The sequence below is a fragment of the Neoarius graeffei genome, chromosome 21, assembly GCF_027579695.1.
Source record: "Neoarius graeffei isolate fNeoGra1 chromosome 21, fNeoGra1.pri, whole genome shotgun sequence".
Classification (NCBI taxonomy): Eukaryota; Metazoa; Chordata; class Actinopteri; order Siluriformes; family Ariidae; genus Neoarius; species Neoarius graeffei.
In genome coordinates this window covers 1,372,676-1,398,448 of record NC_083589.1, presented here as the reverse complement: position 1 = coordinate 1,398,448, position 25,773 = coordinate 1,372,676, and the positions used below count along the sequence as shown (strand labels likewise).

General features: G+C 41.2%; 1 protein-coding gene across 1 annotated transcript; it reads right to left on the bottom strand.

Moving 5' to 3' along the window:
• Window positions 1-2,614: 2,614 nt before the first annotated feature.
• Window positions 2,615-19,954, bottom strand: LOC132869641 (deleted in malignant brain tumors 1 protein-like; the record flags this gene model as incomplete). Its single annotated transcript, XM_060902932.1, has 18 exons — window positions 2,615-2,721; window positions 2,885-3,022; window positions 3,129-3,191; window positions 3,411-3,713; window positions 4,165-4,230; window positions 4,429-4,740; window positions 4,956-5,280; window positions 5,424-5,749; window positions 5,834-6,148; window positions 6,263-6,580; window positions 6,737-7,039; window positions 10,659-10,967; window positions 11,365-11,670; window positions 11,873-12,175; window positions 15,434-15,742; window positions 16,076-16,381; window positions 16,609-16,911; window positions 19,609-19,954. Coding segments are annotated over 18 exons (4,758 nt in total), but the record flags the coding sequence as incomplete, so codon positions are not given.
• Window positions 19,955-25,773: the final 5,819 nt, after the last annotated feature.

Genomic DNA, 25,773 nt, shown 5'->3' with positions numbered 1-25,773 from the left:
CTGGTTGTTACTGTTGAAGCATACATCTGATCATCAAAATCTTAGTATCTCTGCAATGGTTGGGTCAAAACGAATCCAACGTACCCTGTCTCGTCATATTGCACCTGGTAGATTTTCCGCCATTTTGAATTATGTGAAAATCAATTAAAATGCTTCTCCTCCCTGAATTTTTGACCAATTTCTCCCAAGCTTGGTTCATAGCAACTGTGGACGATGCTGCACAAGAAACTTACCCGGTTTTTAGAATTTCCTATGCGTTTGGCCGTGGCAGCCAATCAAAATTGGCTGCGCATACGCGAAACAGGAAGTGTGCTCATATCTCAGCCGCCCTTTGGCGTATCTTAACGAAACTTGGTGGCATTATGCCACACGCCTCCCCAAAGGACCACAAAAAAGTTGGACCAAATTGGCCGCTAGGAGGCGCTATAACTAGGAAAAATGATTTTTGGCTCATATCTCATGATGCGTTTGGGGTAGCAACAAAATTCCACTATCTCTGGAATCCTTCCGTCAAAACGAATCCAACAGGCCCTATCCAACGTACCCTGTCTCGTCATATTGCACCAGGTAGATTTTCCACCATTTTGAAAGATGTGAAAATCTATTAAAATCCTTCGCCTCCTTCAATTTTTGACCAATTTCTCCAAAACTTGGTACATAGTAACTTTAGACTAACTGCCTGGTCAGTTCTTTCTGTTGCCATGGCAACTTAGGCTGGGTCACACTGCTTGGCCCCGCATTGCTGCTTGCAGCTATATTTATTATTATTATTATATGGTTTGATTTGTCTCTTAACTTTATTGGGTTTTGATGATTGTACAGCACTTTGCTCAACTGAATTCTGTCTCGACACCACATGGACTCCAACTGCACACTTCCTCTCACACACTTATTTTTATTTATTTTTGGTAAATCTCACACACACACACACACACACACACACACACAGGGAGGGAGAGAGTAATGCACCTGTACAGGAAGACAAACGGGGGGGAGGGGGGGTTACAGTGCATGCACACACACAGGTAGAGAGGGGGGTTCAGGGCTAAGGAGGGGGCGGGGTGTTGCAGGAAAGTGCACACACACACACACACACACACACACACACACACACACACACACACACACACACACACACACACTTGCACTAAATCAGAAGCTTTAATAGATGTTTATCAGCAGAATTCTGTCTCGACACCACATGGACTCCAACTGCACGCTTCCTCTAACCAAGGACATGTTATCCTAATGGGCTTCATGGGCAGCTGCCCAGGGCCTCGGCCACTAGGGGCCCTCGGAGGTAGCGAGATCGGAAAATATGAAACGATATTTTCAGAAGTTTTGATCATATTGATAACATTTTTAATGCACTTCGCCACCCGTAAGGAAGCCCACCTTGTCCCGTCGCATAAATCACCCGTCATTGTCAATATGATCACTGTCCACCATGTCTTCACACGCTACGCCAGCTTGAGCTCAATGATTTAATTAATGACTTCGCTTTCCAGAAAAGTAGGAAAGTGCCCTTGTAAGTTGACCCATGGCTGTCAAACTGAATGCGTAAAGCTGTGTGCCGCTGCTGTTTGGGACATTACGTGTGTGAAAGGATGAAATGTTTCACATAGCCTAACATCTTGAGATTTATTTCTGAGAAGCAAGATATTTTTCTTTCTTTGTTATCGCTCTTTGTTTTCACAAGTTAAAAGTCGCCTGGATTCCAAAATGAAAACAAACCGTTATATACCAAATGAATGTTCTTGTTCTGAAGACTAAAGACACTGTTGTAGGCCTCGGTTATGTTCCTGACATGTTGTTCATTGACTCACTCATTCAAAGGCTTCTTGAGGCTAAACTTTAGTTAACCAGACTTGTTTACCGTGATGTCTGATGGATTTTTTCACCATGCAATTGCCTATTTCACCATTGTTTTTTCTCGATTAAATAGGTGTTGATGGATATAAAGTTTTATCGTTCAATAGTATTTCTACTTGTGCCACTGTCATTATTTAAGTTTCTATGTCTAGTTAGACAGGCACGTCTGAGGGGGTGAATTTGCTGAGCGCAGTTGACAACAGGCGGGGGTGAGGGCTCGGGGGGGTGTCTGCCCAGGGCCTCGGCAAGGGTTAATGTGGCCCTGCCTCTCACACACTTATTTTTATTGATTTTTATTAATTTGTTGTAAAGAAATAACTCTCACTGGATTTGGGGGAAAATATTGTTTGAAGGCCCGCTCCCACAATAACTCTAACTCTAAATAACTGGGTCCCCTGCAGTGTATGTGGTCGGTGCTCACACCAGAGCGATATGGATCCCTGTAGCCCAGGCCTGGGTTTATCCGTATCGCTGCTTCTGGAGTGATGTTTCCAGGCCTGGACCTGATCCCATCAAACATCTGACCAATCAGCTCATTGTTTAAACCAACAATCATGAATATTTATTTCCCTGAGGGTCAGGACCAAGCAATATTATAGTGGGGATTATAGTTGTGGTGTTTCTGCTCCAGCCTGGAACTAAACTCAGGCAGAGGGAGAGTCAGAGTTGGAGTTATAGGTAGAGTTATAGTTATGGGTGTTGTGGGACCGGGCCCTCAGTGTGATGGAGATCAGTTCACATCTCACTCACCTCTTTGAGTGGAGCTCCTGATTCTTCTAGTGATGGATCTGTGGTTGATCTCCTCATAGACTGCCTCAGGCTGAGTCTTACGCCTCGTCTTAGAGACATCTGGGAGTGGAGAATAATAATAATAATAATAATAATAATAATGAGTTTGTATTTGTGAATAATTCTGAATACCAATTTTGAATAAAGTGTGAGATTGTAAATAATATAATCCAATAATAGAGTTGGTGTTGTAGAGAAAAGAAAATGTGTGAATGTGTCGTACCTCTCCTGAGCGCTCTGTTCTGGTAAAACAGGAGCAGCAGAAGCACTAAGGCCAGGAAGAGCAGCGTTCCCAACACAAAGAGAACCAGTGGAGGGCTGGATGGAGCTCCAGCTGATGGAGGAGTTTGAGTGGCTCTTACTGAAATCAGAAACACAGAAGAGGATCTCGATACGACACTGTAATCATAAATATTTAGAAAAATACTGAACAGAAGCAATTATTGTAGTGGAACAAATATACAGACCTGATGTGGTGGTGGTGGTGGTGGTGGTGGTGGTGGGTCTCGCTGTGGACACAGTGGATATGTCTGTATTTACAAAAAGAAAAAAAAAACATTTATATTCTCCAATTAAAATAAACTCTCACTCAAAAAGGTTTATGAGATGCTGATGAGTGAATTTCAGATTTGAGCTTTCAAGATTACATTGAAGATTACTGTATAAATAAAAGTCAGCAAGTCTTAACACTGGGAGAAAAGTGTAATGAGCAGAGACAGAAAGCTGAAAAGTTAGTGCATCCCTCTGACCTGCACAGGTGACTCCAGCATGAGAGCAGCCAGTGTGGTTCTTCAGGGAATGATGACAGTCCCACAGGTGAATCTCATCCCCTCGACACTTCACTCTGTTCAGCCAGATCGTCCCTTCACCAGGACCAGGAACATTCCTCTCAGCTCTCAGCGCCGACCCACAGCCCAGCTGTCTGCACACCACCTGCGCGTTCCTGATGTTCCACTGATCATCACAAATGAAGCCCCACGTAGCGTTATGATACACCTCCAACCTCCCAGAGCAGCTTCCCTTATCTCCCCTCAGCCTGAGAGACCAGGGCTCTACATCACACACATCACACATGAGGAAACACACCCACGCTGAAGAACAGCTCCAGTCACACAGCTCACTACAACACAATGATAATACAACCTTATATTACACTCAACATGGGCTCGTTTACCAAAAACACTTTCTGAGGTCTTCTGAAAAAGAATCTCATACCAACTCCATATCCAGGTGTTTACTTTGATGTGTTATTCATAAATAAAGGAATGAATTGCTGCTGAATGAAAGCAGTAAGATCAGCTTTGGGTTCTGTTTCCTGATTTGATCTCTGTTGGTTGAATTTTCATGAAGTGTGAGGAAGACTGATGCCCTCAGGATGGTTCTATGAGGAAATCCATTCAGGCCCTCAGAAAATGATTTTATAAACACATGAGGAAATATCTTCTGTCACGAACAAATGCAAATGAAGAACAGTCCAAAAAGCTTTTCCTTATCCATCCTTACTTGAGCAATGTTTCTGAGAGGGAAATGAAGAGCACTTTTCTCGTGGATGGAGAGACTTTCCATCATCTGCAGGAATAAAATCCATGCATTAATGAAAAGGTTTCACATGCAGGTTTATCTCTCAGAGCAGACTTTCCTCAGACTTTTCACAGGATTTTTTACCAAATACACTTTATATTTCAGCAACATTATTATACAGTATTCACAATGAAACACTGCAGTTTATGGCAATGGACAGAAGCAGAAAAGTCTGAATCCACCCACCTGTACAGGTAATATGAACCACCTCATTATCATTATCACAGCGGTTCTGTCCCCAGGGTGAAGATGGACACTGCCACAGATTAGAGTCATGTTTCCTACACTTCAGATGATCCAGCCAGTTCGGAGCAGATTTTACTCTCGCTGCAGTGTTTGACAGACTGCCACATCTTCCACAGTTCAGCTCTCGACACACCATGTCTGCTGTTTCTACCTCCTGCTCCATCTGATTGTGACACACATTACCCCAGGTTCCATTGTAGAACACTTCCAGATTCCCCTCACAGCCCTCCGTGAGTCGGATCTCTTTAAACTCTGCTGGAAGAAGAACGACTTCGACTTCATTTGTAAAAATCCTGTTTCATTGACTCAGTTAAAGATGTGTAATATTATGTTTCTGTAAAAAGATATGGATGACATTTATAAACAGCTCCTTACTCTCATGTTGAATTTCAGGAACTTTGGAGCTGAGTTTTGAAACACAGACATGTCCATATTTAACAGGTTTAATCTCAGTCATCACACTGTACCTGAGCACACGACTCCTACGTCCTCCTGGTGTCCACATTCACCCTCTTCACACCGCTGAAATCTGCAGTTCCACAGGGACGTCTCGTTCCCCTCACACTCCACCTCATTCAGCCATATGGACCCAGTTCCAGGACCAAACCAGGCTGGTATGTGGGTACTGAGGGCCTCTCCACACTGCAGCTGTCTGCACACCACCTGCGCATCCTCAATATCCCACGAGTCATCACACACTGTCCCCCACGAGCCACTGTGGAAAACCTCCAGCCTTCCTGCGCAGTCTCCACCAGAACCAACCAGCCTGATGGACCTGGGGTCTGAGTTAAAGATTTATTTAATTTAATAAAGTATATAAAACTAATATCCCTTTGTAGACTATGCGATTATTCTGTATATTTAATAGAACACTTTAGAATGATAAAACATTTATTCCTGTTGTTAATCGCTGCTCATTGGTCGGTGTTGTGCTGCTTACCTGAGCAGGTGATGTACAGCTGTTCCCCGGAGCTGCAGCTGACATTTTGTGCTCTGCTGCAGTTCCCCAGATGAGCTTCAGTCCCAGAGCAGCTGAAACCCATTACACACATGTGTTTGTGTTCAGTGGTGGATGGAGAGGAGCGGTAGTTCAGCACAGAGCCACAGCCCAGCTGTCTGCAGAGCACAGACGCCTCAGACAGACTCCACGAGTCCAGGAGAACTCTCCTCCAGTCCTGCCTGAAATAAATCTCCACCTCCCCCTGACACTCGCTCCCTCCAGACAACTGCACTCGCCCCTCATGAAACGCCACGGATGATCCTGAAGCAGAAGAACATGGTTTACATATTCTAATGAACACTGACGTTATTCACTAACGTGGTGTACGTGATGTTAATATCTCACCATTACAGATGACTCCAGCATCGTGTTGATGAGAGCATGCAGCTCGACTCCATGATGAGACGCCACATTGTGAGAGGTGTGTCTCATTCCCCTGACAATCAAACACATCAGCCCAGATGTGGCCACTCCCGTTCCCAAACCAGTCAACCTCCACCACAGCCACAGCACTCCCACAGTCCAGCTGTGCACAGAGAACATCTGTAGCTCTCATATCCCAGCTTACAGCACAAACTGTGCCCCACTCACTGAGGTACTGGAGCTCCACTCGACCGGAACAGGAGTCCGGTCCGTTCACCAGCCGCGCCCCTGTGTGAGCTGAACAAACAGCTGAGAGCTCGGTGAAAGAGGAAAATTAACAAAGGCATCTTAAAGTTTGATTGACAGGTTTGTGGTCTCTATTTTAACAGAAGTTAAATCATGATACTTAACCAGAACATTTTAATCCCACATCGTTGTCATGGGAGCAGGTTGAGTGTTTGAGTGAAGATGATGTTGGACAGAAGTAAATCTCAGATTCGGTTCCTCTACACTGAAGCTCCTCTGTCCACACCTGACCCTCCCCTCGGCCAAAAGCAGCTGATCCCAGCACCTCCACAGGAATCCCACAGCCCAGCTCTCTGCACACAACCTCTGCATCCTGCTGGTCAAAGTCAGCATCACACACTGTGGACCAGGAACCTCCATGAAACACCTCCACTCTCCCAGAGCACCGGTGAGGACCAGCAGAGAGTCTCGGCCTTATGTGACCTGGGTTTGATTTCATTGTTTAAATATTGTAGACATTTTCATTCAGAATATCAACAAATCATTACACTGGAGTTGCAAAATGCTTTAGATTTACATAAAAAGTATTCACATTATTGTATTGATATTATGATTTTTTTTTCAAAGACAGCAGTTTACCTGAACAGACGACTCCAGCATCAATCACATGATAACAGGCATGTTCCCCTTGTGAGCTACAATTGTTCAGTGTTGACTCTGATCCTCTGCAGTACAAATCGTGTATCCAGATTGGTCCTGATCCTCGTCCAAAATCAGCCCAATACCCCAGAGCTTCAGGCTCCCCACAGCGCAGCTCTCTACACACCACTGCAGCATCTTTCACATCCCAAGCAGAACTACACACTGTTCCCCACTGACCATCCTGAAGAACCTCCACTCTCCCAGCACAGCGACTTTCACCATTCACCAACCTCACACCATCTGAGAGGTGGACAGAACAATGGAGTCAGTATGCAAAAAAAAAAGAGAAAGACCCACAGATAGAAAGAAGTTTCACTTTTCTTTCTTTCTTTCTTTCTTTCTTTCTTTCTCTGTGATATGATCCTCATGTACTATTGGTAACAGCAGTATCACAGGACTCTGGTATTTTCTCTGTCAAAATTAATTAAATCAATGACAGTTTTCCACTTTGATGTTATTTATGACTGTGTTCATTATGGAGATTACAAAACTGTCACATTATTATCATACCTGTCACTATAACTGTCCTCTGATCAGCTGGAACAGCGTCATCATCGTTCTCAGGATCATTTCCTACAGTGACACACAGATATTTAAAGTGATGAAGTCAGAATGAACATTAAAGTGACAGAAATAGTTTGAAGAGTCACAACAATCCCAGTGGGCCAGATTCAGAACCAGTGAAGTCCAGAAGTCCCATCAGAATGTCAGCAGGGAGAGTTCCTCATATTCAGAGTCGGGTAACACAGCTGCTTCAGGCAGTTTTATGTGTTCTTCCTTGATATTATTAACATTTAATATCATCATTTTATTAACACTCATCATTAAATTCACAAAATATCTGCGACTGAAAATCGGACTTTTTACATTTCCTGTCAAATGTAACACGATGGAACATAAAAGCAAGAAACAGCTTAAAAATGAAAAGACTAATATGATGATATAGGAATGAGATGGCGAGCACTGAGTCGATCATATTGATAAGATTTTGATGCCTGAATCGTTCTATTCATTTAATTATATGGCTTCCACACTCGTTGTTCTCCAGCTTATAAAATGGGCCCTGATCCAGAACATCATGTTCTATTGTAGTCAATTTTTTCATGCTTTAGATTGTAATTTTTATTACTTCAAATGAATAAAACATGATGTCTGTGTTAATTTCATCTGCTCTCCTGATCAGAAAACATCATCACGGTGTGAAGGATAATCTGACCGAGTGCTCGTCTGATATACTTACAGAGAAACTTTAAGTTCATTTATAATTTTGCCCATAAAACCTTCACTCCTCCAGATAAGCAATATTTCTTATTCACATGTGTCTCCTCAAACATCCTCCATGTGAAACAACCTTTTTGTGCACTATAAGTGTGAATATTGTTAATCAATTAATACCATCATATTTATGTCTTGAATATTGTCCTTGAATGACGCTCCATCGTGTGTTTGAGTGAATTTACAGCATGAATATAAATGTCAGCGTGGCATTGTTGTTCCAGCAAACTGTCAGATGGTGGCGCTGGAGTTAACACTGCTCCTCACTCAGGCTGATATCATGCAAGAAACACGTGTTTAAGTTCAAGATCAGAAATGCACGCAACTGAGACACGCCTCTGTTTTAGATAAACTCCGCCCTGAAAATAAGACAGTTGTTACATCGCAGGTCTGAATACTGATGTGGAGATTTAAATATAATTTAAAGTTTCTTCCAATTTGTCAAAGAAACTGAACAGAATCTCACTGAGCAGAATGTAATGTAATAATCACAAAACATAATCAGAGTTCTCTGTTGTTTCATCGAAATCAAAGAAAAGCAGAGTGTGAATGTTTAAGGCAGAGCTTATTACCCTCAGGGTTGTGATCCCATCAGAGGTCACCTGAGATATTATTATTATTATTTTTATTATTATTATTATTATTATTATTTCAGCAATTCACATGGTAAACTGATGATGCGGTTTTTGTAATCTAGACATCGAGCTTTAGCCTATATCCTTAGGTGTCGAGTGACTTTCTTAAAATCTTTGCTGTTCCCAACAAGTGAGCTTTCTGAAGCAACGCAGTGCTGTCATTCAGTCCACACACATCACACATCACATTATCTCTAGCCGCTTTATCCTTCTACAGGGTCGCAGGCAAGCTGGAGCCTATCCCAGCTGACTACGGGCGAAAGGCGGGGTACACCCTGGACAAGTCGCGAGGTCATCACAGGGCTGACACATAGACACAGACAACCATTCACACTCACATTCACACCTACGCTCAATTTAGAGTCACCAGTTAACCTAACCTGCATGTCTTTGGACTGTGGGGGAAACCGGAGCACCCGGAGGAAACCCACGCGGACACGGGGAGAACATGCAAACTCCACACAGAAAGGCCCTCGCCGGCCCCGGGGCTCGAACCCAGGACCTTCTTGCTGTGAGGCGACAGCGCTAACCACTACACCACCGTGCCGCCCCGTCATTCAGTCCAATTTTGTTTATCAATGCCTTGAAGTTCTGAGTGATTTTCCCAAGTGCTCCAATAACAACTGGTACTACATTTACTCTCCTGCACTTCCATATCTTCCCAATCGCTCTTTTAAGGTCTTGATATTTTTAATTTTCTCATGTTCCTTTTCCAACACTCGCGTGTCAAAGGGTCATGCTATGTCGATTACATTTCACGTTCTCTCCTCCTTCTCCAATACGACCATATCAGGTCTGTTATGTTGAAGATGATGGCTTGTTTGAACCCTGAGGTACCACAGTATTTTCACTTCATCATTTTCCATGAGCCCTTCTGGAGTGTGGTCATACCACTTATACCACTGAACTTCTGACAGAGCTTCCAGTGAATGACTTGTCCGACCTTATCTTGTCTCCACATTTTGTTTTCTGTTTGTGTGAGTTTCTTTCATTCTGCTGTTAGATGACTAATTGTCTTTTCTCTTTCTCCACATCAGGGACACATTCTCCTTGTCCACTCTGTTCTTGATGCTGTTAGTTCGGAATGCTTGATCTTGTGCAGCAGTTAAGAGTCCTTCCGTTTCTTTTTTTATGGTACGTCTATTTAACCAGTTCCACAAATCCTAATCTCTCACTTCCTCCGGTCCCTTCATAAATTGTCCATGCAGTGTCTTGTTTCTATATCTGCTCATTCTTTCTTCGGCTATACTTTGCTTTCTCACCCCCTCATCCAAATTTTTTTCATCTGCTACAAAACAAAGTAACCTTTCGATAGTTGCTTCAACAAACTTGTATAAATGACCTACTTCAATGTTTACACAGTCCTCTACACTTAATAAACCTCATCCACCACTTATCATTTCACATAAAGTCTATCGTCATCCCCCTGTGGGTGAAGTGTTCTGTTAATGGTGAACAACTTTCTCGTTTTCTGGTCCAATTTCCTGAGCTCTTCTTTGGTCCAACTGATAATTGCTGCACCAGACCTTCCCACTGAAACTGCCCTTAAATTGATCACTTTCACCACGTTTCCACCATTCAGTTCTAACATATCCTTCTCAACAACTCATTAGATATTGCCTTTCTCACGTCACTGTGTGTTAGGTCATCTGCCTCTAATATCCCATTATTATTATTATTATTATTATTATTATTATTATTATTATTATTATTATCAGTAGTAGTAAAATGATCATACAGTGTGTAATTCCTCTAAAGCTGATTTTACAGCAGATTCAGTGACGCTGCGTCCAACACACTGTCATGTTCATCAAAGTGGACTTTACACCGGACCCCGATAGCGCAGTCTATTATGATCAACATTTATTTAATAGAACTTAAATATCAATTGTGGTAATAAATATATTTTTGAGCATATATTTTAAAAGTTAAGATTAAAACCAATTTACCTGAGCAGGTGACTCCAGCATCTCCACCATGATTACAGTTAATTTTGCCCAACTCTGCTGATGTACAGTTCTTCAGTGTCGACTCTGATCCTCTACAGGTCACATCATTCATCCAGATTGGTCCGGATCCTCGTCCAAAGTGAGCGAAATACCGAACATTTACAGGCTCCCCACAGCGCAGCTCTCTACACACCACTGCAGCTTCTCTCATATCCCAGCTATTATGACACACTGTTCCCCACTGACCATCATGAAGAACCTCCACTCTCCCAGCACAGCGACTTCCACCATTCACCAACCTCACACTGCCTGAGAGAGAGAGAGAGAGAGAGAGAGAGAGAGAGAGAATCCACATAAACTATACCATCAAATAAAACTTCTCTCTCTCTCTCTCTCTCTCTCACACACACACACACACACACACACACACACACACACACACACACACTCTCTCACACACACACACACACACACACACACACACACACACACACACACACACACACTCTCTCTCTCCCTCTCTCTCTCCCTCACGCACACAAACACACTCTCTCCCTCTCTATCTCTATCTCACACACACACACACACAAACATTTTTAGTCAGAATATCAATAAATCACTCCAGTGGAGGAGGAAAATTTAGTGAAATCAATCAAAACAATAATTTTACTCTTTGTAATATTTTTTCCAAAATACAGCAGTTTACCTGAACAGGTGACTCCAGCATCCTGACCGTGACCACAGTAATCCCCCCTCCCATCTGATCTACAGTTCTTCAGTGTCGACTCTGATCCTCTACACTGCACACCAACCAGCCAGATTGGTCCTGATCCCGCTCCAAAGTCACTGTTTTGTGTTGCATCTCCAGGCCCCCTACAGCCCAGCTCTCCACACACCACTGCAGCATCGTCCAGATCCCAGCCAACACCACACACTGTTCCCCACTGACCATCCTGAAGAACCTCCACTCTCCCAGCACAGCGACTTCCACCATTCACCAACCTCACACTGCCTGAGAGAGAGACCCCATATGAACCATACCGTCAAATAAAACTTCTCTCTCTCTCACACGCGCACACACATTTTCAGTCAGAATATCAATAAATCATTACACTGGAGTTGCAAAATGCTTTAGATTTACATAAAATGTACTCACATTATTGTATTGATATTATCAATTTATTTATTTATTTTTTTCAAATACATCAGTTTACCTGAACAGACGACTCCAGCATCATCACCATGACGACAGGCATGTTCCCCTTGTGAGCTACAGTTGTTCAGTGTTGACTCTGATCCTTTGCAGTACAAATCGTGTATCCAGATTGGTCCTGATCCTTGTCCAAAATCAGCCCAATACCGCAGATCTACAGGCTCCCCACAGCGCAGCTCTCTACACACCACTGCAGCATCTTTCACATCCCAAGCAGAACCACACACTGTTCCCCACCGACCATCCTGAAGAACCTCCACTCTCCCAGCACAGCGACTTTCACCATTCACCAACCTCACACCGTCTGAGAGGTGGACAGACCAATGGAGTCAGTATGCAAAAAAAATAAAGAAAGACCCACAGATAGAAAAGTGAAACTTCTTTCTTTCTTTCTTTCTTTCTTTCTTTCTTTCTTTCTTTCTTTCTTTCTTTCTTTCTTTCTGTGATATAATGCTTGTGTACTATTGGTAACAGCAGTATCACAGGACTCTGGTATTTTCTCTGTCAAAATTAATTAAATCAATGACAGTAAATACAATTTGATGTTATTTATGACTGTGTTCATTATGGAGATTACAAAACTGTCACATTATTATCATACCTGTCACTATAACTGTCCTCTGATCAGCTGGAACAGCGTCATCATCGTTCTCAGGATCATTTCCTACAGTGACACACAGATATTTAAAGTGATGAAGTCAGAATGAACATTACAGTGACAGAAATAGTGTTGAAGAGTCACAACAATCCCAGTGGGCCAGATTCAGAACCAGTGAAGTCCAAAAGTCCCATCAGAATGTCAGCAGGGAGAGTTCCTCATATTCAGAGTCGGGTTACACAGCTGCTTCAGGCAGTTTTACCGGTATGTTTTCTTCCTTTATATTATTCAAATTTAATATCATCATTTTATTAACACTCATCATTAAATTCACAAAATATCTGGGACTGAAAATCGCACTTTTTACATTTCCTGTCAAATGTAACAAGATGGAACATAAAAGTAAGAAACAGTTTAAAAATAAAAAGACTAATATGATGATATAGGAATGAGATGGCGAGCAGTGAGTCGATCATATTGATAAGATTTTGATGCCTGAATCGTTCTATTAATTTAATTATATGGCTTCCACACTCGTTGTTCTCCAGCTTATAAAATAGGCCCTGATCCAGAACATCATGTTCTATTGTAGTCAATTTTTTCATGCTTTAGATTGTAATTTTTATTTCTTCAAATGAATAAAACATGATGTCTGTGTTAATTCCATCTGCTCTCCTGGTCAGAAAACATCATCACGGTGTGAAGGATAATCTGACCGAGCGCTCGTCTGATACACTTACAGAGACACTTTAAGTTCATTTAGAATTTTGCCCATAAAGACTTCACTCCTCCAGATAAGCAATATTTCTTATTCACATGTGTCTCCTCCAACATCCTCCATGTGAAACAACCTTTTTGTGCACTATAAGTGTGAATATTGTTAATCAATTAATACCATCATATTTATGTCTTGAATATTGCCCTTGAATGACGCTCCATCGTGTGTTTGAGTGAATTTACAGCATGAATATAAATGTCAGCGTGGCATTGTTGTTCCAGCAAACTGTCAGATGGTGGCGCTGGAGTTAACACTGCTCCTCACTCAGGCTGATATCACGCAAGAAACACGTGTTTAAGTTCAACATCAGAAACGCACGCAACTGAGACACGCCTCTGTTTTAGATAAACTCCACCCTGAAAATAAATCAGTTGTTACATCGCAGGTCTGAATACTGATGTGGAGATTTAAATATAATTTAAAATGTCTTCCAATTTGTCAAAGAAACTGAACAGAATCTCACTGAGCAGAATGTAATGTAATAATCACAAAACATAATCAGAGTTCTCTGTTGTTTCATCGAAATCAAAGAAAAGCAGAGTGTGAATGTTTGAGGCAGAGCTTATTACCCTCAGGGTTGTGATCCCACCAGAGGTCACCTGAGATATTATTATTATTATTATTATTATTATTATTATTATTATTATTATTATTATTTCAGCAATTCACATGGTAAGCTGATAATGCGTTTTTTGTAATCTAGACATCGAGCTTTAGCCTATATCCTTAGGTGTCGAGTGACTTTCTTAAAATCATTGCTGTTCCCAACAAGTGAGCTTTCTGAAGCAACGCAGTGCTGTCATTCAGTCCACTTTTGTTGATCAATGCCTTGAAGTTCTGAGTGATTTTCCCAAGTGCTCCAATAACAACTGGTCCTGCATTTACTCTCCTGCACTTCCAGATCTTCCCAATCGCTCTTTTAAGGTATTGATATTTTTTAATTTTCTCATGTTCCTTTTCCAACACTCGCGTGTCAAAGGGGCATGCTATGTCGATTACATTTCACGTTCTCTCTTCCTTCTCCAATACGACCATATCAGGTCTGTTATGTTGAAGATGATGGCCTGTTTGAACCCTGAGGTCCCACAGTATTTTCACTTCATCATTTTCCATGAGCCCTTCCGGTGGGTGGTCATACCACTTATACCACTGGACTTCTGACAGAGTTTGCAGTGAATGACTTGTCCGACCTTATCTTGTCTCCACATTTTGTTTTCTGTTTGTGTGAGTTTCTTTCATTCTGCTGTTAGATGACTAATTGTCTTTTCTCTTTCTCCACATCAGGGAGACATTCTCCTTGTCCACTCTGTTCTTGATGCTGTTGGTTCGGAATGCTTGATCTTGTGCAGCAGTTAAGAGTCCTTCCGTTTCTTTTTTTTATGGTACGTCTATTTAACCAGTTCCACAAATCCTAATCTCTCACTTCCTCCGGTCCCTTCATAAATTGTCCATGCAGTGTCTTGTTTCTATATCTGCTCATTCTTTCTTCGGCTATACTTTGCTTTCTCACCCCCTCATCCAAATTTTTTTCATCTGCTACAAAACAAAGTAACCTTTCGATAGTTGCTTCAACAAACTTGTATAAATGACCTACTTCAATGTTTACACAGTCCTCGACACTTAATAAACCTCATCCACCACTTATCATTTCACATAAAGTTTATCGTCATCCCCCTGTGGGTGAAGTGTTCTGTTAATGGTGAACAACTTTCTCGTTTTCTGGTCCAATTTCCTGAGCTCTTCTTTGGTCCAACTGATAATTGCTGCACCAGACCTTCCCACTGAAACTGCCCTTAAATTGATCACTTTCATCACGTTTCCACCATTCAGTTCTGACATATCCTTCTCAACTACTCATTAGATATTGCCTTTCTCACGTCACTGTGTGTTAGGTCATCTGCCTCTAATATCCCATTATTATTATTATTATTATTATTATTATTATTATTATCAGTAGTAGTAAAATGATCATACAGTGTGTAATTCCTCGAAAGCTGATTTTACAGCAGATTGCAGTGACGCTGCGTCCAACAGACTGTCATGTTTATCAAAGTGGACTTTACACCGGACCCCGACAGCGCGGTCTATTATGATCAACATTTATTTAATAGAACTTAAATATCGATTGTGGTAATACATATATTTTTGAGCATATATTTTAAAAGTTAAGATTAAAACCAATTTACCTGAGCAGGTGACTCCAGCATCTCCACCATGATAACAGTTATTTTTGCCCAACTCTGCTGATGTACAGTTCTTCAGTGTCGACTCTGATCCTCTACAGGTCACATCATTCATCCAGATTGGTCCGGATCCTCGTCCAAAGTGAGCGAAATACCGAACATTTACAGGCTCCCCACAGCGCAGCTCTCTACACACCACTGCAGCTTCTCTCATATCCCAGCTATTATGACACACTGTTCCCCACTGACCATCATGAAGAACCTCCACTCTCCCAGCACAGCGACTTCCACCATTCACCAACCTCACACTGCCTGAGAGAGAGAGAGAGAGAGAGAGAGAGAGAGAGAGAGAAAATCCACATAAACTAGACCATCAAATAAAACTTCTCTCTCTCTCTCTCTCTCTCTCTCACACACACACACACAAACACACACTCTCACTCACACTCTCTCTCCCTCACGCACACAAACACACTCTCTCTCTCTCTCTCTCTCTCTCTCTCTCTCTCACACACACACACACACACAAACATTTTTAGTCAGAATATCAATAAATCACTCCAATGGAGGAGCAAAATTTAGTCAAATCAATCAAAACAATAATTTTACTCTTTGTTATATTTTTTCCTAAATACAGCAGTTTACCTGAACAGGTGACTCCAGCATCCCGACCGTGACCACAGTAATCCCCCCTCCCATCTGATCTACAGTTCTTCAGTGTCGACTCTGATCCTCTACACTGCACTCCAACCAGCCAGATTGGTCCTGATCCCGCTCCAAAGTCACTGTTTTGTGGTGCATCTCCAGGCCCCCCACAGCCCAGCTCTCCACACACCACTGCAGCATCGTCCAGATCCCAGTCATCACCACACACTGTTCCCCACTGACCATCCTGAAGAACCTCCACTCTCCCAGCACAGCGACTTCCACCATTCACCAACCTCACACTGCCTGAGAGAGAGAGAGAGAGAGAGAGAGAGAGAGAGAGACCCCATATGAACCATACCGTCAAATAAAACTTCTCTCTCTCTCACACGCGCACACACATTTTCAGTCAGAATATCAATAAATCATTACACTGGAGTTGCAAAATGCTTTAGATTTACATAAAGTGTACTCCCATTATTGTATTGATATTATCAATTTATTTATTTATTTTTTCAAATACATCAGTTTACCTGAACAGACGACTCCAGCATCATCACCATGACGACAGGCATGTTCCCCTTGTGAGCTACAGTTGTTCAGTGTTGACTCTGATCCTCTGCAGTACAAATCGTGTATCCAGATTGGTCCTGATCCTTGTCCAAAATCAGCCCAATACTGCAGATCTACAGGCTCCCCACAGCGCAGCTCTCTACACACCACTGCAGCATCTTTCACATCCCAGGCAGAACTACACACTGTTCCCCACCGACCATCCTGAAGAACCTCCAGTCTTCCAGCACAGCGGCTTCCACCATTCACCAACCTCACACCGTCTGAGAGGTGGACAGAGGAATGGAGTCAGTATGCAAAAAAAAATAAAGAAAGACCCACAGATAGAAAAGTGAAACTTCTTTCTTTCTTTCTTTCTTTCTTTCTTTCTTTCTTTCTTTCTTTCTTTCTTTCTTTCTTTCTGTGATATAATACTTGTGTACTATTGGTAACAGCAGTATCACAGGACTCTGGTATTTTCTCTGTCAAAATTAATTAAATCAATGACAGTAAATACAATTTGATGTTATTTATGACTGTGTTCATTATGGAGATTACAAAACTGTCACATTATTATCATACCTGTCACTATAACTGGCCTCTGATCAGCTGGAACAGCGTCATCATCGTTCTCAGGATCATTTCCTACAGTGACACACAGATATTTAAAGTGATGAAGTCAGAATGAACATTAAAGTGACAGAAATAGTGTTGAAGAATCACAACAATCCCAGTGGGCCAGATTCAGAACCAGTGAAGTCCAGAAGTCCCATCAGAATGTCAGCAGGGAGAGTTCCTCATATTCAGAGTCGGGTTACACAGCTGCTTCAGGCAGTTTTATGTGTTCTTCCTTTATATTATTCACATTTAATATCATCATTTTATTAACACTCATCATTAAATTCACAAAATATCTGGGACTGAAAATCGCACTTTTTACATGTCCTGTCAAATGTAACACGATGGAACATAAAAGCAAGAAACAGTTTAAAAATAAAAAGACTAATATGATGATATAGGAATGAGATGGCGAGCACTGAGTCGATCATATTGATAAGATTTTGATGCCTGAATAGTTCTATTAATTTAATTATATGGCTTCCACACTCGTTGTTCTCCAGCTTATAAAATAGGCCCTGATCCAGAACATCATGTTCTATTGTAGTCAATTTTTTCATGCTTTAGATTGTAATTTTTATTTCTTCAAATGAATAAAACATGATGTCTGTGTTAATTCCAGCTGCTCTCCTGGTCAGAAAACATCATCACGGTGTGAAGGATAATCTGACCGAGTGCTCGTCTGATATCCTTACAGAGACACTTTAAGTTCATTTAGAATTTTGCCCATAAAGACTTCACTCCTCCAGATAAGCAATATTTCTTATTCACATGTGTCTCCTCAAACAGCCTCCACGTGAAACAACCTTTTTGTGCACTATAAGTGTGAATATTGTTAATCAATTAATACCATCATATTTATGTCTTGATTATTGCCCTTGAATGACGCTCCATCGTGTGTTTGAGTGAATTCACAGCATGAATATAAATGTCAGCGTGGCGTTGTTGTTCCAGCAAACTGTCAGATGGTGGCGCTGGAGTTAACACTGCTCCTCACTCAGGCTGATATCACGCAAGAAACACGTGTTTAAGTTCAAGATCAGAAACGCACGCAACTGAGACACGCCTCTGTTTTAGATAAACTCCACCCTGAAAATAAATCAGTTGTTACATCGCAGGTCTGAATACTGATGTGGAGATTTAAATATAATTTAAAATTTCTTCCAATTTGTCAAAGAAACTGAACAGAATCTCACTGAGCAGAATGTAATGTAATAATCACAAAACATAATCAGATTTCTCTGTTGTTTCATCGAAATCAAAGAAAAGCAGAGTGTGAATGTTTGAGGCAGAGCTTATTACCCTCAGGGTTGTGATCCCACCAGAGGTCACCTGAGATATTATTATTATTATTATTATTATTATTATTATTATTTCAGCAATTCACATGGTAAGCTGATAATGCGTTTTTTGTAATCTAGACATCAAGCTTTAGCCTATATGCTTAGGTGTCGAGTGACTTTCTTAAAATCTTTGCTGTTCCCAACAAGTGAGCTTTCTGAAGCAACGCAGTGCTGTCATTCAGTCCAATTTTGTTTATCAATGCCTTGAAGTTCTGAGTGATTTTCCCAAGTGCTCCAATAACAACTGGTACTACATTTACTCTCCTGCACTTCCAGATCTTCCCAATCGCTCTTTTATGGTCCTGATATTTTTAATTTTCTCATGTTCCTTTTCCAACACTCGCGTGTCAAAGGGGCATGCTATGTCGATTACATTTCACGTTCTCTCCTCCTTCTCCAATACGACCATATCAGGTCTGTTATGTTGAAGATGATGGCCTGTTTGAACCCTGAGGTCCCACAGTATTTTCACTTCATCATTTTCCATGAGCCCTTCCGGAGTGTGGTCATACCACTTATACCACTGGACTTCTGACAGAGCTTCCAGTGAATGACTTGTCCGACCTTATCATGTCTCCACATTTTGTTTTCTCTTAGCGGGAGTTTCTTTCATTCTGATGTTAGATGACTAATTGTCTTTTCTCTTTCTCCACATCAGGGACACATTCTCCTTGTCGACTCTGTTCTTGATGCTGTTAGTTCGGAATGCTTGATCTTGTGCAGCAGTTAAGAGTCCTTCCATTTCTTTATTTATGGTACAACTATTTAACCAGTTCTATTATTATCAGTAGTAGTAAAATGATCATACAGTATGTAATTCCTCTAAAGCTGATTTTACAGCAGATTGCAGTGACGCTGCGTCCAACACACTGGCATGTTCATCAAAGTGGACTTTACACCGGACCCCGACAGCGCAGTCTATTTTGATCAACATTTATTTAATAGAACTTAAATATCGATTGTGGTAATAAATATATTTTTGAGCATATTTTTAAAATGTTAATATTAAAACCAATTTACCTGAGCAGGTGACTCCAGCATCTTCACCATGATTACAGTCATTTTTCCCCAACCCTGCTGATGTACAGTTCTTCAGTGTCGACTCTGATCCTCTACAGTTCACATCATCCATCCAGATTGGTCCGGATCCTCGTCCAAAGTGAGCCTTATACCGAACATTTACAGGCTCCCCACAGCACAGCTCTCTACACACCACTGCAGCTTCTCTCATATCCCAGTCATCATCACACACTGTTCCCCACTGACCATCATGAAGAACCTCCACTCTCCCAGCACAGAGACTTCCACCATTCACCAACCTCACACTGCCTGAGAGAGAGAGAGAGTGAGAGAGAGAGAGAGAGAGGGAGAGAGAGAGAGAGTGTGTGTGTGTGTGTGTGTGTGTGTGTGTGTGTGTGTGTGTGTGAGAGAGAGAGAGAGAGAGAGAGAGAGAGAGAGAGAGAAACTGATACCTGGTACGGCGGTGGGTAGAACTGGTGGAGGACCAACACTTTGACCTGAATACATCAAAACATCACATTAATCTGAATATTATAAAACGTATATTTAATAAGATAATAAAACTCTACCAGAAACTGAAAATTATGCAAATCAAAATATCCGTCCATTATCTGTAGCCGCTTATCCTGTACAGGGTCACGGGCTGGAGCCTATCCCAGCTGACTATGGGCAAGAGGTGGGGTTCACCCTGGACACGTCACCAGGTCATCACAGGCCTCAGATCAAAATATATTTCATGAAATTTAATATAATTAATACTCTTTACTTGCATTTGTAAATACAGGTAATTTTGTTGAATTAAAAAAGAAAGATAAATGAATCTCATCCTTTTGAAAAGAGGATTATAGCAGAAAGAAGCTGACTATAAGGTCGAAGGTCATCGCTTCTGACTGATGGAGATGCTCTGATCATCAAATAATGTTTACACAGTTAGTAAATGTTACAGTTTCATTGAAGCATTCTCCTTTATTATTTAACTTTCACATTATTGGTTTACAATATTATTGTGATTATTATATATTTTATACAATAAATCATTACGAGAGAGAAAGAGAGAGAGAGAGAGAAACTGATACCTGGTACGGCGGTGGGTGGAACTGGTGGAGGACCAACATTTTTTCCTGAAAACATCAAAACATGACATTAATCTGAATATTATAAAATTGATATTTAATAATAGAATAAAACTCTACCAGAAAGCTGAAAGTTCTGTAAATCATAATATATTTCCACTCTTGACTTAAATATTTAAATACAGATAAATTTGTATAAATAGAAAAAAATGATAAGATTACAGCAGAAAGAAGCAGACTATAAGGTCGAAGGTCATCGCCTCTGACTGATGGAGATGCTCTGATCATAAAATAATGTTTACACATGACCTGAGCACAACTTTCCACCTCAGAACCGAGCTCAGGCTTCACCTTTCTGGCAGATGAACGGTTCGTAGCTCGAGCAGTTTAGATCACTGAATTTTCCCCTATAATTGTCCTCCATGCCGTTGATTTGTATGCAGTGCTCATCATCCTCCCAGTTATCTGGCTGACCCGGGGCCCATGGCAAGAAGTCCTGGAGACAGCAATCCAGAAATCATGAAAGAAATTAATGACAATATGACAGGACATACTGTTATTGTTAGATAATCAATTACAGGGTGGAGTGATGAAGCAGAGTTAATCTCACCACACTAAAGTTGATTATTATCCTGTAAAAATATGTCCTGATGTGTTTTATTCCTCTTATACCACAACAATGTACCAGAGATTTAAATTTGAATTCAGTAAAAAAAAAAAAAAAAACATGTCATACTTTTTTTCACTTAAAGTTACAGTCAATGTTGTGGAACATCTGCAGAACAAGTAAGTTCCTGTTATCTTTTACATTATAGCAGCTATAATCGGTCGTTCCCTCACTTTCTCATGGAGTTAATAAAAACTGTAATGCATGAAATGCAACATCCTCCAGCCATCTGGGAAAAAGTTTCAGTTTTCCCTTTGACTATTCCAAAGCACTGACACTGGAGATTCCTTCCATAAATATTAAATAAACATCTCCTGACCCTGGAGAAAAGAATTATTTTTCATTTGCTTATCATCGACTGTAAAAGTCCCTCTGAATGAGCTGTTGCTATTGAAACAACGTCGAAGAACGAGATCATTAATATAAACCTGTGATTTAGAGCTACACTTTTGTTTTAGTTGCTGTTATAGAAAATTAATCAACACCTTCTGACCAATCAGAATCGAGAATCCATCAGCGCTGTGGTGTCGGAGAATTTATTGAAGATGTCTTAATATTTTATTTCATCAGAATAAATATTGTATAGAAAAGAGATATACAATAAAAAGTGGTTAAAATATGTTTTTCTAAACAAACCAAAAACTGAACATGGACATAAACTATTTAAAGTCATTTTAAAATGATGCTTTTGGGTTAAAATGAGAGCCTTTACTTCAAGTACATGTTGAAGGATATTGAGGGAGTGTTACATACGGAAGGCGTTCCATCAGACCAGACAAAGTTTCCCTCATGTAGTCGGTCATTAAGTCCAATCCAGGAAGAACTGGGAATGTAAGCTTGAGGAAGAAAACAACACAAAACACAACCATAAATATAGTCATATTCAAATCCCACCTACTACATGAAGCTACTAAGAGATGTGCGTAAAGAGCGAACACATGATCATGAAAACCAGTTCATTCCCAAGACTCACGCTTGCCTCAGAGAATAATCTGATTAATGTTGAATAACATGACTGAGTGAGAAATGAGAAGAAGAAGAGGAAGAAGAAAAAGAAGCCTTTATTTGTCACATGCACACTCAAGCACAGTAAAATGTCTCCTCTGAATTTAATCCTCTGAAGCATTGAACTCACACACACACATGCAGCAATGAGCACACACGCAGCAGTGGGCATCTATACTATAGCACCCGGGGAGCAGTTGGGGGTTTAGGGGCCTTGCTAAAGGGCTCTTCAGCCCAAGGCTGCTCCCATGTTAACCAAACCACATGTCTTTGGACTGTGGGGGAAACTGGAGCACCCAGAAGAAACCCACACAGACACGGGGAGAACATGCAAACTCCACACAGAAAGACCCCCATCAGCCACTGGGCTCAAACCCAGAACCTTCTTGCTGTGAGGTGACAGTGCTAACCACTACACCACCATGATGCCCAGCATGAGCAGCTGTCTGTCACTCACCTGTTATGAATCTGACTGTCTCCTGGTTGTGGACGCTGGCCAGGTGTCCATTCTGGGAGCTGCAATAGTTTTCAGCATCCTGCCACGTTTTATCTGATTCACTGTTGAAGTGATAGCAGTAATCCCCGTAGAGATGATATCCCTTATCACAGTGAAATTCTGCAGCCAGAGAAACCGGAATAATATAAGACAAAGAGAGACAAGAGAGAAGGATGAAGACTATGTTTACGAAATACAGTATTTAGTATAAATTAGTTAGTTTAGTAAATGTTACAGTTTCAATGAAACATTTTCCTTTATTATTTAACTTTCATTGATTTACAATATTACTGTGCAATTATTATGTATTTTATACAATAAAGCATTACAGTGGGAAAAGAGAGTGAGAGAGAGAGATTTCAGTTTATATTGTGGTTTATGAGAATTCTCTCCTCTCTCTCTCTCTCTCTCTCTCTCTCCCTCTTTCTCTCTCAAACACACACACACACACACACACACACACACACACACACACACACACACAGCCTTGTGTTAGTTCAGGTGTTTTTACTCACAATAAATCATGTGTAAACTCTAAACATTAATCTGGGGCTGATTTTATAACTGATGCCTCAGAAAAAACCCTGAGGATGGTGTGTGTTTGCTCATCTACAGCTTTTTAAATTTTATAACAATGAAAGTTTCACTGTTTATAAAGTTATGATGGATCCATGAGACTTTCTCAGATTTCATGATTAAAAATCATCCCTCCTGTTAAAGTGAGAAGTGTGTGATGTTTTAGTGTGAATAATCACTGTGTTCTTACCTGCAGAAGAGAGACAGAATGTGGAAGAGAGAATCATGAAACTCAGATAGATTTCCATCTCCCTCCTCGCTGTACACGATGTGTTCACCTCCACTCACCCAGAGAGACTGAGAGAAGTGTGTCCCCTCACTCAGCCCCTACAGAGAGAGAGAGAGAGAGAGAGAGAGAGACCAATCACACTCACTGTTACCTTATTAGAAAGATGAGAGGAAATCATCACACAGCCTCAAGAACAAATCAGATGAGGAATCTTTCACTTTCTCCATATATATCAAAATAACATGAGCACTGATGAACAGAGCTCCTCCTCCCGGCTCTGAGGTGTGTGACTGATGAACAGAGCACCTCCTCCCGGCTCTGAGGTGTGTGGCTGATGAACAGAGCTCCTCCTCCTGGCTCTGAGGTGTGTGGCTGATGAACAGAGCTCCTCCTCCTGGCTCTGAGGTGTGTGACTGATGAACAGAGCTCCTCCTCCCGGCTCTGAGCTGTGTGACTGATGAGAGTCAACCACATCACACACTGATTTCAGAGAGAGGAAGCACTCGGCTCTCATACAGCATTAATTCCTGACAGCTGCACAGAGCAGATACACACACTGATAAACCACTGCAGCACACTGCAACTACATCAGCTAAACACACACACACACATAATATATATGTTTTTTTCATTTAATATTTTTATTTTATATATATACACTGTATATAACAAATAAAATTATGTTGGCGTGCGTAAATTAGATGTACATGTATAAACTCATGATTGATGATGTTTGTTTTCCTGAGAATAGAATCTTTATTGTTATCATACAGGTACAGTCACATTTGGGTTGCAGTAAAAAAGTCCTAAAATGTCCAGAATTAGAAATAAAAATATGGATGTACAGTATATAATGATGAGAATGTGGGCTGTAGAACGGTACAGCAGCTTATAGAGGTAGTCAGGGGCAGGTGAAAGGGCAATAGTGCAGTATCAGCTTGTGCAATATTGATTTATTCCTTGTCCATGATTGAGATTTTAATATCTGGAGATAAACGATATAATCATCCTGAACTGACGGCCGATTCATGAGCTTGGGAATCGCTTGCCGGTGTCGTGTCCAATTAGAATAGAATAGAATAGAATAGGATAGAATAGAATGCCTTTATTGTCACTATACACATGTACAATATGATTAAAGCATCTCCAATAACAGTGCAAACAGCGTGTAGAGAGGGAGAGAGAGAGGAACGGGGGAAGGGGAAGGGAAAAAAAAGGGGGGTGTAAGGTGCACAGTCTGAGGTGTATGTGTTGCGTTACACATTATGGAGTGAGGTATTGCACATATAAAGTATTGCACAGAGACAGTCACATTGTAAATTATTGCATGAGAGAGTCACATTATAAGATGAAATATTACACATTTGAATTATTCCATTGTAAGGTAAGGTGCACAGACTTGAGGTATATGTGCTGTGTGTAAGATGCACAGTCCTGAGGTGTATGTGTTGTGTGTAAGGTGCACAGTCCTGAGGTGTATGTGTTGTGTGTAAGGTGCAAAGTCCTGAGGTGCATGTGTTGTGTGTAAGGTGCATAGTCCTGAGGTGCATGTGTTGCATTTCACATTTTGGAGTGTGGTATTGCACATTATAAAAAAGTATTGTATAGAGAGTCACCTTATAAAGTGTTGCACATTTATAAATTAGTAAAATAGTAAATAGTAAAATAAAATAGACTATAAAGTCAGAGCATATCTGAGTTCAGGGCGGTTATGGCTTTTGGGAAGAAGCTGTTTTTTAATCTATTTGTCTTTGCCCTGAAGCACCTGTAGCACCTCCCTGAGGGCAACAGGTCGAACAGATCAAAGCCAGGGTGGGAGCGGTCCTTGATGATATTCTTAGCTCTGCTAAGGCAGCGGGAGGTGTAAATGTCCATCAGGGAGGGGAGAGGGCAGCCAATGATCCTCTGTGCTGCCTTTACTACCCTCTGGAGCCTCTCCCTGTCTACAGCAGTGCAGCTGCCATACCATACTGTAATACAGTACGTCAGTATGCTCTCGATGGATGAGCAGTAGAAGGTCAGCAGCAGGTTGGAGCTAAGTTGTACTTCCTGAGGACTCTCAGGAAGTGTAGCCGCTGCTGCACCTTCTTAATGACTGCTGTTATGTTCTCTGACCAGG